General features: G+C 33.0%; 1 protein-coding gene across 4 annotated transcripts in view; it reads right to left on the bottom strand.

Annotated features, from left to right (window-relative positions):
• LOC106467380 (histone acetyltransferase KAT7-like) overlaps positions 1 to 15,262 on the bottom strand; it is an 88,440-nt gene that overhangs the window by 5,773 nt on the left and 67,405 nt on the right. For 3 of the 4 annotated variants that reach the window (XM_013927732.2, XM_022395560.1, XM_022395557.1), the window contains 6 exons: positions 14,063 to 14,248; positions 4,579 to 4,668; positions 3,152 to 3,292; positions 2,120 to 2,213; positions 892 to 1,038; positions 414 to 520 (listed from right to left, as the gene is read on the bottom strand). In XM_013927732.2, coding sequence (XP_013783186.1) covers positions 414 to 520; positions 892 to 1,038; positions 2,120 to 2,213; positions 3,152 to 3,292; positions 4,579 to 4,668; positions 14,063 to 14,248 — 765 coding nt within the window. The remainder of the gene's footprint in view (positions 1 to 413; positions 521 to 891; positions 1,039 to 2,119; positions 2,214 to 3,151; positions 3,293 to 4,578; positions 4,669 to 14,062; positions 14,249 to 15,262) is intronic. The other variant, XM_022395558.1, reaches the window with a different exon arrangement.

The following is a 15,262-nucleotide window of genomic DNA, read 5'->3' as shown; positions in this document are numbered from 1 at the left end:
TGTAGAAAAAACCAACAGTGCAGAAGTTAGAACATACAGAATGGTATTGGGTGGCTAGATGTAGAAAAAACCAACAGTGCAGAAGTTAGAACATACAGAATGGTATTGGGTGGCTAGATGCATTGGAACAATAGATCCTCAATTTCTAATTACTTCCATGTAACATTAGAACAATAGATCCCCAGTTTCTGATTACTTCCATGTAACATTAGAACTCTACATCCCCAGTTTCTGGTTACTTCCATGTAACATTAGAACTCTAGATCCCCAGCTTCTGATTACTTCCATGTAATATTAGAAATGTATTTCCCCAACTAATCAATTACTTGCTTATTAATTATGAAAATACTACGAAGTTTCAAACAAAATTTCATGCATAATTAAACACACTAATCTTTAGAATTTTATTTTACCTGTTTCTTTAATACAAGATGTCGGCCTTTCCAATATTTCAACATTCCTAGGGCTTGTAAAGTACTGACAATATCATAAGCATTGATAGCTGTTTCCTGACTGATATCTAGAGAATAAGATGCATGCTTTTCATGATTATGAAGTTTTAACAATAAAAAACTGGTTTAAATACACTTCACACTTCAAGTTAAGAATTTTCAAAGCCATATCAACTTCTTAAACAAGACAAACCATTCAGATTTTATCAATGTAAGAATTCACATATAAAGTAAAACAGTATTAAATTAGAAAAATAATTCAGAAATAATAAAACAATGAATTTGATATACAAAGAATCAGTGCAAATTAAAACAGATTTTTCTGTAGCATCTTAACATTCCCATTTCATATATATATATATATATCTCAAGTTCATCAACATGCATGCAACTTATAACTTTAGATTTTCAAATTAATAATGATATATTCTTCTTTTACCTTTAATTGATATTTCTTTTCCATCATAATGACACAAATAATCAAGGAGAATACACTTCCAGTAGCTTCTATAGGAGATTAGACCAAGGTCAGAAAGAGGTTTTTCAGGAGAACCAACCTTCTGTTCAACTTTAGTCAGTAAGTAGCCTAAGATAAAAGTTTTCATGAAAATGCACCCAAATGCTAGACTGAATGCTATCTTGGAATATATTAAATGGATAATAATAATAATAATAAAAAAGAATGGACACCTAATTTACATATTAATCCCTGAAACAAATCTCTTGGAACATCTACATCTTTCCATACATTATAATTGCAATACTAGGTCAACTAAAAATCATTATTTTTTGGAGTTCTAAATATTCTTGTTAAGAATTGCACAGTCCTATTATTAACGTAAACTCCATGATTTACCTTCACACTTTGAATCACATTCAGGTTAAAGCAAGTGAAGAGGAGTGGAAATAGTTTGGTTTCTTGTAAATTTTGTGCAAAGCTACTCAAGGGCTATCTGCATTAGCCATTCCTAATTTAGCAGTCAAAGACTAGAGGGAAGGCAGCTAGTCATCACCACCGACTGCTAACTTTTGGGCTACTCTTTTACCAACAAATTGTGGGATTGACCATTACAGTATAATGCCTCCACAGCTGAAAGAAGGAGCATGTTTGGAGGGACAGGGATTCGAACCTGCAACCCACAGATTGTGAGTTGAGCTCCAAGTGAGATCAGTAAGAGAATGTAAGGAAGAAATTAAAGTAGAAAAAGATATTTGTGAGAATGAGAGAAAACTTTGAGGATCTTTTGGGAATGACCTAAGATGCTGTTCATATATCTCATAAAGAATTCATACCTTACATACATAATCAGAATATCTAGAAATAAGGTTCAGGGGAAGAATTTACTACGGAACTTGAAACCATCATAAAACTAAACATATGTTAAATTTTAATTAGTAAATAGGCTGAGTTTTGAGAATAGCTTAACAAGAGGACTAAAACATTTTCAGAAACATTACATCAAGTTTTTAATACTTACTGATATTTCTTTCATTATAGAAATTACTAAGTACATTATAGTATTGTAACTAGTGAAATATCCAAACCTATAATTAAACCACAACGTTATCCAACCTGAAAGAAATTTCAACATCTTAGACAACAACTATTTTACAGTAAAGATAAAAAAATAATACAAAATCTCAATAAATGAGGTTTACACACTTACTGAAATCTATCAACATCTTTCCATACCCTTGTCTCTGATACGGAGGCAGTGTTAAAATACAGGATACATTGTAATTCAAAAAAGAGCTTTTTTCCTAGAAAGACAAAAATATAAACTGAAAAATTTTAAAACTAGTTTTTTCATTGTTATTTTTTTATGGCAAAGCTTCTAATGCTTTTTAACTGCCGAACAGATGGAAAGCAATTCGGAGAACAGCACACACTTCCAATTCTTGGGCTACTCTTTTATTAATACTCTTTATATTATAATGCCCTCATGAATAAAATGTTGTTTGGTACTAGGTCTCAATCTTATGACCCACAGATTGCAAATTGAGTGCCCTAACCACAATTATAGACAGGTAAATATAATAAAACCAAAATTTTAACATAAATCGCTTCACTTATCAATCATATTAACAGTATTTCCAAAAGTTATTAATTTTTTTATTCTTAAGTAATTACAATAGTTTACTGTATATTTCAAATAATAAACTGAGTCTCTCTCTAAATATATATATACTTCAAATATACTTCATATGGTCTGCAGGTATCTCAATCACTTATGAATGTTGAAATTAACCATCTTGATTTCACTACCACCATTCTTATAAACATAATACTTGGAGTTCCATGCAATGCTACTGGGTGGGTATATATAACTGTACTATTCCCATATGTTTCAATTTTATGGTTTAAACATATTTGTACTGGATGTTATACTGTTATAATGATAACACTATCTTTTCACCATTTCATGCATGAACTATTATTTCACTACCACCATTCTTATAAACATAATACTTGGAGTTCCATGCAATGCTACTGGGTGGGTATATATAATTGTACTATTCCCATATGTTTCAATTTTATGGTTTAAACATACTTGTACTGGATGTTATACTGTTATAATGATAACACTATCTTTTCACCATTTCATGCATGAACTATTATTTCATAATCTTTAAGAGAAAATACAGAATCTATTAAAATGATAAAGCTTTGTCAAAATATTCATTTGCTCAATTTCAACCTTGGAGAAATACCCAATGATGTGACAGCCTTCAGTGTCAGCTTCTGTCATAATGTAAAACAAGAAGGGTTCCACATCAAAATAGAGAGTCTTATGATCCAGAAAGAGCTTGGCAAGAAGACAAAGGTTTTGGCAATAAATCTGTAAAGAGAACAAGTAAATTCAAGTTGTTGATATTTAACAAAAATATAATAAATGTTAAGATTCAACCAGCTCCCTGTAAATCTTGAGTGCATTATGTTAACACCTTAAGCTGAAAAATAAAACCTGCAGTAGTAAAAGACCACTAATGACATCTTAGGTACATGGTTAGCTATGTGACCTTTCAACTCTGGCACCAAACAACTGATGGATACTGCCAGATTTTAGTCTATATCTTGGTCTCTACATTATAATACAAACAATTATACCTCATGAACTAAAAAAAAAAAATCATGAAAAGTATTGAAGCTTAATACTCTATTCAGATTTATTGAAGTTGCCATGTTTATGTCTGTTAACTTTCAAGAGTTTCTGTCTTCCCAGATTTTAGTCTATATCTTGGTCTCTACATTATAATACAAACAATTATACCTCATGAACTAAAAAAAAAATCATGAAAAGTATTGAAGCTTAATACTCTATTCAGATTTATTGAAGTTGCCATGTTTATGTCTGTTAACTTTCACATAGTTTCTGTCTTCCCATAATCTCAAATTGGATTGTAAAAAGTGGTAATATTTCCTGAATTCTGGAAACTTATCACAATTTTCCTTGATCTGTGTCTCAGCTGTGATTTCCTCTAAATGGAAAATTTTCAATACTGACCAATGAAATTCTTTCTTTATATGTTCAAACTAAATAAGAAATAAAGATGAGAAAATTGTTGACTTGGGGGTGGGGGTAATAGCTTGAGTCAGCTTGGATTATTTACTGTATCAAAATAGTTATCCCTCGAATGGTTTTATTCAGTGATTGATACTATGCTACCCAACTAAAAAAGATATAGTGATAAACAACTGCATAAATGAGAAAAAACATGAAAAATACCATGTATAGTTGACAAAAAACAGTATCAGTGAATAACATGCCTATTGTGCACTTTGCAATAGACTTCAAAGTTGACCACTGGGGAGAGAGTGATGTCATAAAATATGCTTCACCATATCTCTACCTATCAATTAGCAAGCCCAAAACTACACAAAGTCAGCTTCAAGTTTTTCCACATGACCAAATAATGATGGTTAGCTGAAAATAATGTCTACTTATAATGTACAGTATTGTTTGTTTATTCAGAATAAATAAATTCAGACAAAATAAAAATTATAATAATAATCACATCATGATTACATTTTTATAGGAATATTGAGCACAACAAAGAATAATTGGTTTTTCTAAACTTATTATTACTAAATCACCCAAACTAAACTCTTAGTTTTACAGCTTACCTTATTTTTATCCCCATCAACCTCAAAGACAGAGATATTTCCTTTCCTGTAGATTTCATCACCAGGTGGATGTCTCCATACACATTTAGCCTTTAATTTATTAAGTATAAGAAATCAAACAACCAACAATAAAAATTACTAATAATGTTGTATATCAAGTAAAACTTTTCTGCAATTGTTTAAAATCATTTTATTAAATCTGACATGGATATTCAGCATAATCATAAAAAAACCTGATAAACCTTACCACTTATCCTAAATACAATACTTAATCTATGCAAAAACTGATCACTTTAATTCTAAACATTAAACATTACAACATTTTCAGATGGAATAATAAATTCTACCAACATTTTATATTTTTAAGTAAAAAAATTATACATCACGATATATTATTGCAAAGTCACTATCTATTGCATAAACTTGAAGAAACTACTATATGGCAAAATAATCTGGTTCATCATAATGCTTCAAAAATTTTTGATAAAAAGAAAAGAAAAGGTTAAGTGTTTTTTCAGACTGATTTACAGTTGATCTGTTAACTTTTTTGTGCCAAACCAGCGGAAAGTTAACATTTTCCTAAACCTCTTCTCACACTTCAGCCTTTTCCCAACTATAGTTTCTCTTCTTTACCCATCTAAGCTTTGGTATGAATCTTAGCTCACTTGCTCCAGCCTTTATACCCTACAATAGCAATTTAAAACTTGTGATTATCTCCACCTATGTCAATCTGCCCCCTATACCAAATCCATATAAAAGCTCCCCATTATTACTTTTTATTCACTTTTTTTGTTTAATAATGTGGTATTATAGGAATCCAACTTGAAAGTTACTGAATGTTGCATGCTGAGCCACTGGAATTACGAAAAGTGGACAAACCCTCGCAACAACCTGAAGAAACATAAAATGCAACAAATCAAACTAGGAATGATTGAACTTGTCACACCTAACTCAACCTGAAGAAACAGAGATTAACCAGTCTGGGATTACAAATCAGAATCCTAACACGCCAACCCGAGAGGCAAAGCAACACCTAATGCCCCCAGAATTATGAGGAGAATGTGGAACAAACTAAGTTCAACCAATGGCACAGGAAGTGAAGCCCTGCATGTGGAATTACGAGGACAGAGGTCCTTCTTCCCTGATCATAGAAATAAAAAGAATGACCAAATAGAAAGGCCATGCACAACTCAACCGAAAAGCGAAGAGTCATCTCTGAACCAGAATTATGAAGAGGATCCCATGTAGGATGGTCCTGCTCCTACCATACATCTGGGAAAACCATCCAAGGTTATTGGTAGGAGGACACTCAACTTCATCCTCTTTTCCTTGAGTGGAATAATGAGTACAAGCATCGCTCAGGAGGAATGAACCTCTGTCCACCACTCCAGCAACTAGAAACTAGGAGTGGTAAGGACTTCCATGCTCTGGAGACAGTGCAACAGGTGAACCACATTCCCTATTTTGAAAAGCAAACTGACCCCAATTTATTTAAACTATGGGTCAGCAGGGATGGGCAAAATCCCCTTAAGCTTTATTCATAATAGTCCATGAGTGGGGGTCCAGTAGTGTAGTAGTCTTTGTGTTAGGATTGTGTACCACCTGCAAAGTGCACAAGGTGGTCTCAACACAGTTCGTTGACATCAGGAAAATTTGAGATTGGTTGATTGGTAGCTAGTGCGGATTTGGAAATAAGCATACCTGACCAGGCAACAGCTGCCACAGAGTGGGATTCAAATGAAAAGGATAAGAGGGACCCTGAAAAAGAATAGAAATAAACACAAAAGAAATGAAGTCACTCACCTCTTTTACAAATGAGACGGGGTGTGGAGAATAGCCATAGTGAGTAGACTAAAACCTTTTGAAGAGGCAACCGTCAAATATTGTAAATGTATTAGGCATGGTCCACATACCAGCCTGTACAATCTCCTCTAATGGGTGATGCAACCGAGCTGCCAGCAACATCGAGATATGGTGAACTTGGTGAAATGAGACCTGAAGAAGTCTATGTTCCTCTAATGAAAGCCTAGAGTAAGCAATAGACACCAATTGACAAACTCAACTGGTTAAAGTGACAGGAGATAAGTCACGTGACACCTTAGGATCCCAATGGATAAACAAATGGTGACGTGAACCACGAAACCCTATAGTTTGTGCAACATAACATCTAAGAGTCCGAACCGAGCATAAAAGACAAGCCAGATCTGAGCATTCATAAAAATAGGAAATAGAGGGAAGATGAATAGGAGAGAAAGTCTTATCCCCTTCTCTAGTTGCTGACGTTTTGGGAAGAAAGGACCTATTGGGATGCAGCAGAACATAAGTGACCCAGCCACTATGGCATCACCAGAAGAACTTGACAGGAGAAGGAGTGAATGAGTGCAAGAACCTTGCATAACAGATGAATCGGAGGGGAATGCGTAAAGATGAAGACCAGTCCAATCCTGGGTGAGAGCATCACTACCCCAAAGCCATAGGCTGAGGGACAGGAGACCATAAGGATGGGAGCTGAGCATTCCAATGAGTGGCAAAAGTATCGATCTGAGGCATCTCGAGACGACAGCAGATCCAAACAAAAACTTGTGGATAAAGTATCCATTCTGTAGGAAGAATTCTGTTAGGTCAAAATAATTGATCGGCCATTAAATTCATAACACCTGGAACTTGACAAGCAAGGAGGATAATTGCAGGTCCATAAGAAAAGATCCAATGTCTGAAAAAAAAAGAAACCTGGAATGAGTGCCCCCCCCCCTCCTGCCTTCTTGGATATGTAAGAGGCCACAGTGGAATTGTCCAATTGAAGCATTACCACCTTCCCTTGCAACAATTTGAGATTCTGAAACAGCTTGTTGAACTGCTAGAAGATCTAAAAGCTTGATATGAAGAGAAGATTTCTCTTCTGTCCAGAGACCCTTGAATTCAATATCCCCTACACAAGTTCATCCATTTTGATGAGAAACCCAGCTTTTGCGACTTCAGATAAAAGAGATCGATTGTAAAGCTTTGTCAAGTGACAGAAAGGAGTGAGAAGATGCCAGTCATCCATATAATGATGAATATGAATGCCCACTGAGTGAAGATGACAGGAAAAGACCTGATTATCCAGCAAAATACATATGGGGCAGAAGCAAGGCCAAATAGTAGTACGAAACTAAAAAACCTGCTTCTCGTACACAAAACAGAGATACCGACATGAAGAATTAAAATAGTGGGTTCATCACTGGAAGTTATTAAAGTTGAAGACAGAATAAAAAATAACATTTATGGTACTTAGTAATTGAATTTATTTAGAAATTTGTATTTTAAAGAGATGATCTAGTGTGAAAAGTTAAGAGTAACATTTGTAAAAGAAAATAAATTATTACAATGTTAACATTTTGTCAAATATTAAGTATTTTAAGCTTAGTTGTTTTGTTTGAGACCATTGAAATTACTGATTTTGTGAAGAGTAGCTATAAACATGATGGTGAAATGAAGTCTTTCATTTGGGACTCAAAAGCCATGACACATTAATGTTTATCTTGAATCACTCTGAGTTCAGATCTTGTACTTAGAGATTACATTATGTTTTTGGGATAAAAAAATAAATGAAAAAATAGCATTGGGAAAACTATCCGATTCTGTGTATAGTTTACAAATTACTAAATTCTACATTTTTAGAATTAAAATGAATTTCAAATATGTGCTTGCCTCTGAAATACAGAAACTTTACCCTTGTTGAATTTGAACTTGTGCTGTTAACAAAACAAGTGACTCAATGTCCTTTATATATTACATAGATATGTCACTTACTCGTAATTCTCAACCCTCTCATCTTCCATTTGACTTATCATGCATATGTTAGGGGAACTTACATAAGCTCTATTTTCCTGCCATAAGTAAGATTTCTTTGAAAGTTAAAGTCATGATGAAAATTCATTTGTGGGGAGGTGGAAGGGAATACATTTCAGAAGCAAGTGCCTGTTTGAAATAAGTTTTAACTCTAAAAGCCTAAAATCCAAATCAGGCAGAATTACAGCACCTCTCAAAAAGTGAAAACAAAAAATACCTACATTGTAAAGGAGAAGGAAACCAATGAATTACAAACTGCAGGGCAGAAAAATAATATATACATACACAAAAAAAATGTAGCTAAGCAATCATAATAGAATCCAGAATAAGAAATGAACTCTTTGAACTGGAATAGGGAGAAAGAATAGCATGGATCAGCCTTATAGAAAGACTGGATCTAAAGGACACTCAGAAAGAAGGCATTATTTTCAGCAGAATACTTTTTCCCCCATGAAACCCCTGTTTATGTATACACAGGAGTTGGTTTCATAAGCAGTAACAGTGTATCACACCAGTAAAGCCAACAATGAGACAGAGTTGGTGGAATAAACATATCTAAAATTGCCAGGAAGTCACAAATCAGCTAGATTAGTGGTTACCTACAGGAAAACTGAAAAAGACCCAAAAGAAAGACTTAACATTGTAAGGACAGTGCAATGCAGGCACGAAGTAAAAAATGTGGATGAACCCCATCCTGGCTATAGCAAAGACATCAAGTGAAATCTCTAATGCCATGCAAAAACATGCACATGAAGGTAGAAAGACACATGCTGAGGAATCATCAGCCATCAGATGGCACCCTCAGTTCACTTCCCAAAGGCAACACTCTCTCATGGAGCTCCAGTGTAGAAGGTGGAATGTGTGTTTAGAATCAAAGCAGAAGTAAATGTGACTTGCAAGATTCCTGACAATACACACACACACATATATAATACATATACTCAAAACTTTCTCACACTCATACACCACTAGATTAGTGTTGGAAGACATAGCAATGTTGCCTATGACAAATACAGAGGCTAAAACAGATTCTCAATACATAAAAGTGATTGTTTTGAATGATGTTTAAAGTCCATATTATTCACAATTCCAAATAACCTGGAAATGATTAGCTATGGGTGTTGGGCATAAAATACAAAAATGTGTAAGAAATGGATCCCATCAAGCCTAAAAAAAAACACAGGTGGTAAACAGAATCTCAAAATTTAAGATACAGTGATGATGGGGTAGAAATGGTCAAATCACTCCATCCTGTGAAAAATGAAGAAGGTGAATCTGTACATGTAAATAAGTAATTTGATAATCTCCATTTTTCATCCAAAAACTTAGTGAAGGAAATGTCACTAAATTCTTGTAGGTTACATTGAGAAACAAGGAATATCTAGATAAAATTTTTCAGAAAGAGAAAATTCTATGATCAGTCCTCGATCTCCTGTTGTCTCCAGCACCACAAAGACATGAGAGTAAAAACCTCAAGGTAACATAAAGTACAAGCTCGATATCACTTTGTTTTGGAAAAATCTGAAACTTCTAGATCCAAAGTCAGATAGAAACTGTAAGAGTTGAATCTTTTCGATAAGCAATACAAAATGTAAGTGAAGAATCTGAACACAAAGCAAAGGATTCAAAGATAAACAAAAGTCCATACGTAGTCAATGAGTGAATCATAAAGACCTGTCTTGTTTACATAGATGCTAGGCTACATTAAAAGTATGAGTAGATGTAATAAAAACAACAACATTACACACAGAACTCCAGAATGCAATGATGACCAGAAACAAAACAAGATGTTCAAACCCAAATCACCTCCTGCTTCTCTGAATGAGAGAAAAATACCTGCAAAGATAAAACTGAAGCAGTTTTTGTTTTGTTAAATATACATATACATAGCAAGGTCACCTGTTTTAAAGACAAGCATTTTTAAATACAGTCTGATGAGGAAAAGTGTCAAAGGGATATAAGAACCACATGGCAATGGAAACAAGAGCAGTGAGGCCTGGCGTAAAAAGGACATCAAAGTAGATATTATAATCCTGAGTAAAAATGAGAATAACTAATAATGGTGCAGAAAATGAATATCTCAAAACAAAACAAATAATGGCATGCAGAGCAGAAAATTGATGACGGTAAGTGAAAGTAAAAAATTAAGTGGAAGGACCCTCAACCCCAAAATCATTATAAGGTGTGAAAAATAAAAGATTCAGGTATAGAAATCATCTCACATGATACAAGCACCATCAGACATAACTAAATAGGTTTAATACTGAAAATATTAAACATATGCAAGAAAAAAAAAAGACAAGCAGAAGTGTCATCAGGATTATGGTTAGCATTGTAGCATGAGTGGTATGCAAATCAAACATCCTAACAAACTTTAAACCTGCCAGGAATGTCAGTATAGAATGGCATGGCTATGTGGAACTATTAATACAGAGAGTGCATCAATGGATTTAACCTTTGTGCTTTAGGCATAAGAAAGGCCTCTACTAATGCCACAGAAACTCCCATAATAGCAGATATAGTTGCATCAGAAAAAACATCGTAACAAAGTGAACAGCACATCTGTGAACAAAGAAATCAAATTTATGGCAGGAATGCACAGCTTATGTAATATCTCCTGACACATGTAAAATAAGTCACACGGAAGGTAGGTAAGTGAAGAATTATGGCTAAGTAATGTATCTCAGCAATACACAGAGGACATTCAGAAAATGTTTTGAGACACGTTTTGCTGTCAACATGATTTCAAACTCAACAAGGAAAGGGTTACTCTGTTATTATATCTTTCCAAAATGAAATTTAAATTTTACACCAATCCAATTTCATTCGTCTTGTGATTCTACACACTTCCTAGTGCAAAGCTTAGTTTCATTTGTAATTTTGAGCATAAAAAACTCATAGGCCTTAAAAGACAGGTACTCTAACTCACCATTTCAACTTTATAAGAAGCCTAATGTGATAACTTGAATTTTTTACAATTACCTTTAAAATTGAAGTAACAATTATCTACAATGTATGTTCAGTTTACATTTCTACATTTACTTCCCCAAATAATTTGAATTTTAAGCTAATTGGCAAAAAAAAAAGTGATTTTGTCATTTGACTATCCCAGTTGAAAGGGGAGGTTTTAACCACAGTACTTTATCATTACAATCAGAATGAACATTTGATATTTTTATGTTCACAAGGAACTAATTTCTTGCTTCTTTTTTCTTTAAATAAAACCAATGTTTTTTTCTCAAACTATTACTTGTGAATCATAAACTTATACCCACACAGTAAGGTATGGATTAATTACCATTATGACAGAAACCAAATATACTTCAAATAATACAAACAGAAAATTGAATCTAATTTATCAAATTAACATTAAGATACCAATAATAAGTCCAATGATAATAGAATAAAACAGGATTTATAATTAGTGCTGCTCTTGCAAATATTATTTACTTATTCAACCAATAATGATCTTTAAGGGCTCTAGACTTACATGTTTTCAACATTACTTACAAACTACTCACCTCATTCCATTACCAGATATTATCTTAGTAGGCCTTATAGTATGTTCCAACAATAATGATCTTTAAGGGCTCTAGACTTACATGTTTTCAACATTACTTACAAACTACTCACCTCATTCCATTACCAGATACTATCTTAGTAGTCCTTATAGTATGTTCCAACAATATTGTCTTTGCTAAATATTATTACTAATGAAATGAGACAAGTAAACATCTTTCAACAGCATAACGGCCTGTATTTATGATGTAATTATGTTTTAAGATGGGTCACTGGCGAAAGGCCATGTCATCTCGTTTGTTGACTCGCATTCAAAATTTTATTGAACTATTTCAGGAATTTATGTCAATAACTTTGGTATCAAACTGTAGATTATAATTCAAATTTTAGTACTATATATTACTCAATTTCTTAGTTCAAAAGCAAATATTAAAAAACACAGATAAACATCGATTTTTGTGTGCACGTGGTATGTTGAATGCAAAAGTGGTTTAAATTAGATGTTTGTGAAGTCAAAATACTAAGTGTATAGTTTCGTATGAATTAGAAACTCAAATTACCAATATTGACAAGCTAGAATATCAAATAAGAAGTCTTATCTTTTCTATTTGCTAAGATATTGCTCATGTAATAAATCAAACACAGTGGCACTCTGCCCAAATCTTTCCATTTTTGGAAATGCTCTTTTATATACACTTACTTCTATATGTGACAAGAATAAGCAATCAGAAGCTCAAAATGTCCCCCTAGTGGCTTTCTCAGCCATTTTAACTGGCTTGGATGCCATTTTTTTCTTTTGACCCAATATTTCAATGAGGTAAGGTGTATCTTTAGTCTGCTCAAAATTTCATATTTTTTAGACTAAAATACATCTTAGTTACTAAGCTTGATAAATTATAGTGCAATTCTATGGTATTGACATAGTAATTTAAGCAATTTAAGCAACAATCAAGTACAAAAGTCGTAACTAGAAGAGATAATTGTTTGCTTCACTTCATTAGTTACTGTTCTATGTTTTAAGAAAAATAAGTTTAAGAACTTATTTCAAAATAGCAATAATCTATATACATACATAATGTATAATAATTGAAATGCCACTGTATTTTACAAAATATTAGTCTATTAAAACACAGCCAAGACAAGTTACTTTGTACAGACCAAAGGTCAGTTTTATGTTATTGGATAAGGTAACATGAGTGCACATGCCACGTCATTGTAATTTCTGTATCGTTAGCCAGGCACGTCTGAAAGGTTAGTATAATAAAAATAACGAATATATATAAATGTATAATCTTATGAGATTTAAGCTACTTATCCTAAACATTTATGTTTTCATGTTATAATTTGTGTTCATTCTAGAATGAAAGAGCCATAATTTATATTTATTTCCTAATTTTTATGGTGGTTACGAGATCAATCAATTATAACGAACCCATACAGAGATTCATTACTGAAAATAACAGATGAAATATAATGTTTGATAACTATCTGGACATTATAAATTTCACATGTGAAATTAGAAAATTTTCTGATGCATAAAAGTATTTTTAACTTGAAAATGAAAGTTACTTTGCATGTTAGATAAGCAACATGCAAAAAGAAACAAAAAGCCATGAGAAAAACATTGCTTTACAAACCTTAAGACTTGATAAAAAAATCTGATATTTTGCATATGAAAGCATTGTAATGTTTACTGAAAATGTACCAAATTTCATTAACATTGGCTAACGATTTAAAAGTTATAGCATGAAAACTATAATAAGCATAAAATGGTTACAAAGTTGGTCCAAAAGGACCAAGTCCATGCTAAAAGAGTTAAAAGCACATACACTCATAAAGTTCTAGTAACATGAATTCACCAAACAACTACAGCGTATTGCAATTATGTATATACCTCATATATACTACATATATCAAACGACTACCATTTTTGATAACAATAGAAGAGTATTAATAATTTCTATCAAATTGGATAAGTGCAGAAGTAACCATGATTATGAATTTAAAATTAATAACACCTATGCACACACAGTAGATCTGCTCTTTAGCAGTAGAAAAAGAAGGAAAAAAATTGAATCATATTGATAGAAACAAATTTGACAATTCTAATTAGATAGTGTAACAAGCAACGTACCATATGTCTGCGTAATATTGTAGAGCTATTCATGTACTTGAGACAGTAATCACACAAGAAGAGCTTCGGAAGACACTGATATTCTTCTGGGTAAGGTGAACTGTACCAGACATCCATCTCATATCTTCCAAGCTCTATCGTTCTGATACCTCCTCTCTTGGATCTCTGTAACCTCTGTTGTTCCTGCTGAAAAAAACAGCAATAATTACCTATATGCTGTTAATATGATGAATAGTTGTTCTCAGGACTAACCTTTCATACTGGACAAAGCAAACAGAGCATTAAACAACCACATTGTACTCCAATTTTTAGCAAGTGTTGGATTAGTACAGTACAATAAAATATTATCAAGTATACACAAAAATATATTTATTTACCCATATAAATAAAATTCTGTATGATTAAACTTGCTTTAACGTCACTACTTGAAGCCTGAAAAAAAAAAAAAAAGTTGCAGAATACCTTTTTCTGATGAAAACATTTTTCTCAGTCACTACTGGCTTACTCATTTTATGTTCTAACTGAGAGCTTCATATGTGGTCATTGTTAACTTTAGGTAGTTCCCTCTTTTTCAAACTAATGAAGAATAAATTTTGGATTTAGTTTTTAGGAAATTACAATTTCTTCTATTATTTATTAACATTTATTTACACAACTATGTCCTCAGTGATAAATAACTGAAAATTATCTCCAAAGTTTTGATTTCTAGCCTTTGCCAGGTTGGAGTTCATCTTATTAGATCCTCATCAAAGGATTCACCAAACACTCCTGTAGAAAATGGAGATAACTCATCTACATCTAGCCACCCAATAACATTCTGTATGTTTTAACTTCTGCACTGTTGTTGTTGTTTTTTTCATCTAGCCACCCAATACCATTCTGTATGTTTTAACTTCTGCACCGTTGTTGTTGTTTTTTTTTCTAGATCCCCAGTTTCTGATTACTTCCATGTAAATTACTTCCATGTAACATTAGAACATAGATCCCCAATTTCTGGTTCTAATGTTACATGGAAGTAATCAGAAACTGAGGATCTAGAGTTCTAATGTTACATGGAAGTAATCAGAAGCTGGGGATCTAGAGTTCTAATGTTATGGAAGTAATCAGAAGCTGGGGATCTAGAGTTCTAATGTTACATGGAAGTAATCAGAAGCTGGGGATCTAGAGTTCTAATGTTACATGGAAGTAACCAGAAACTGG

This window comes from Limulus polyphemus, unplaced genomic scaffold, assembly GCF_000517525.1.
Source record: "Limulus polyphemus unplaced genomic scaffold, Limulus_polyphemus-2.1.2 Scaffold2593, whole genome shotgun sequence".
Classification (NCBI taxonomy): Eukaryota; Metazoa; Arthropoda; class Merostomata; order Xiphosura; family Limulidae; genus Limulus; species Limulus polyphemus.
The sequence above is the reverse complement of the archived record's forward strand: the minus strand, read 5'-3'. Positions and strand labels throughout refer to the sequence as shown.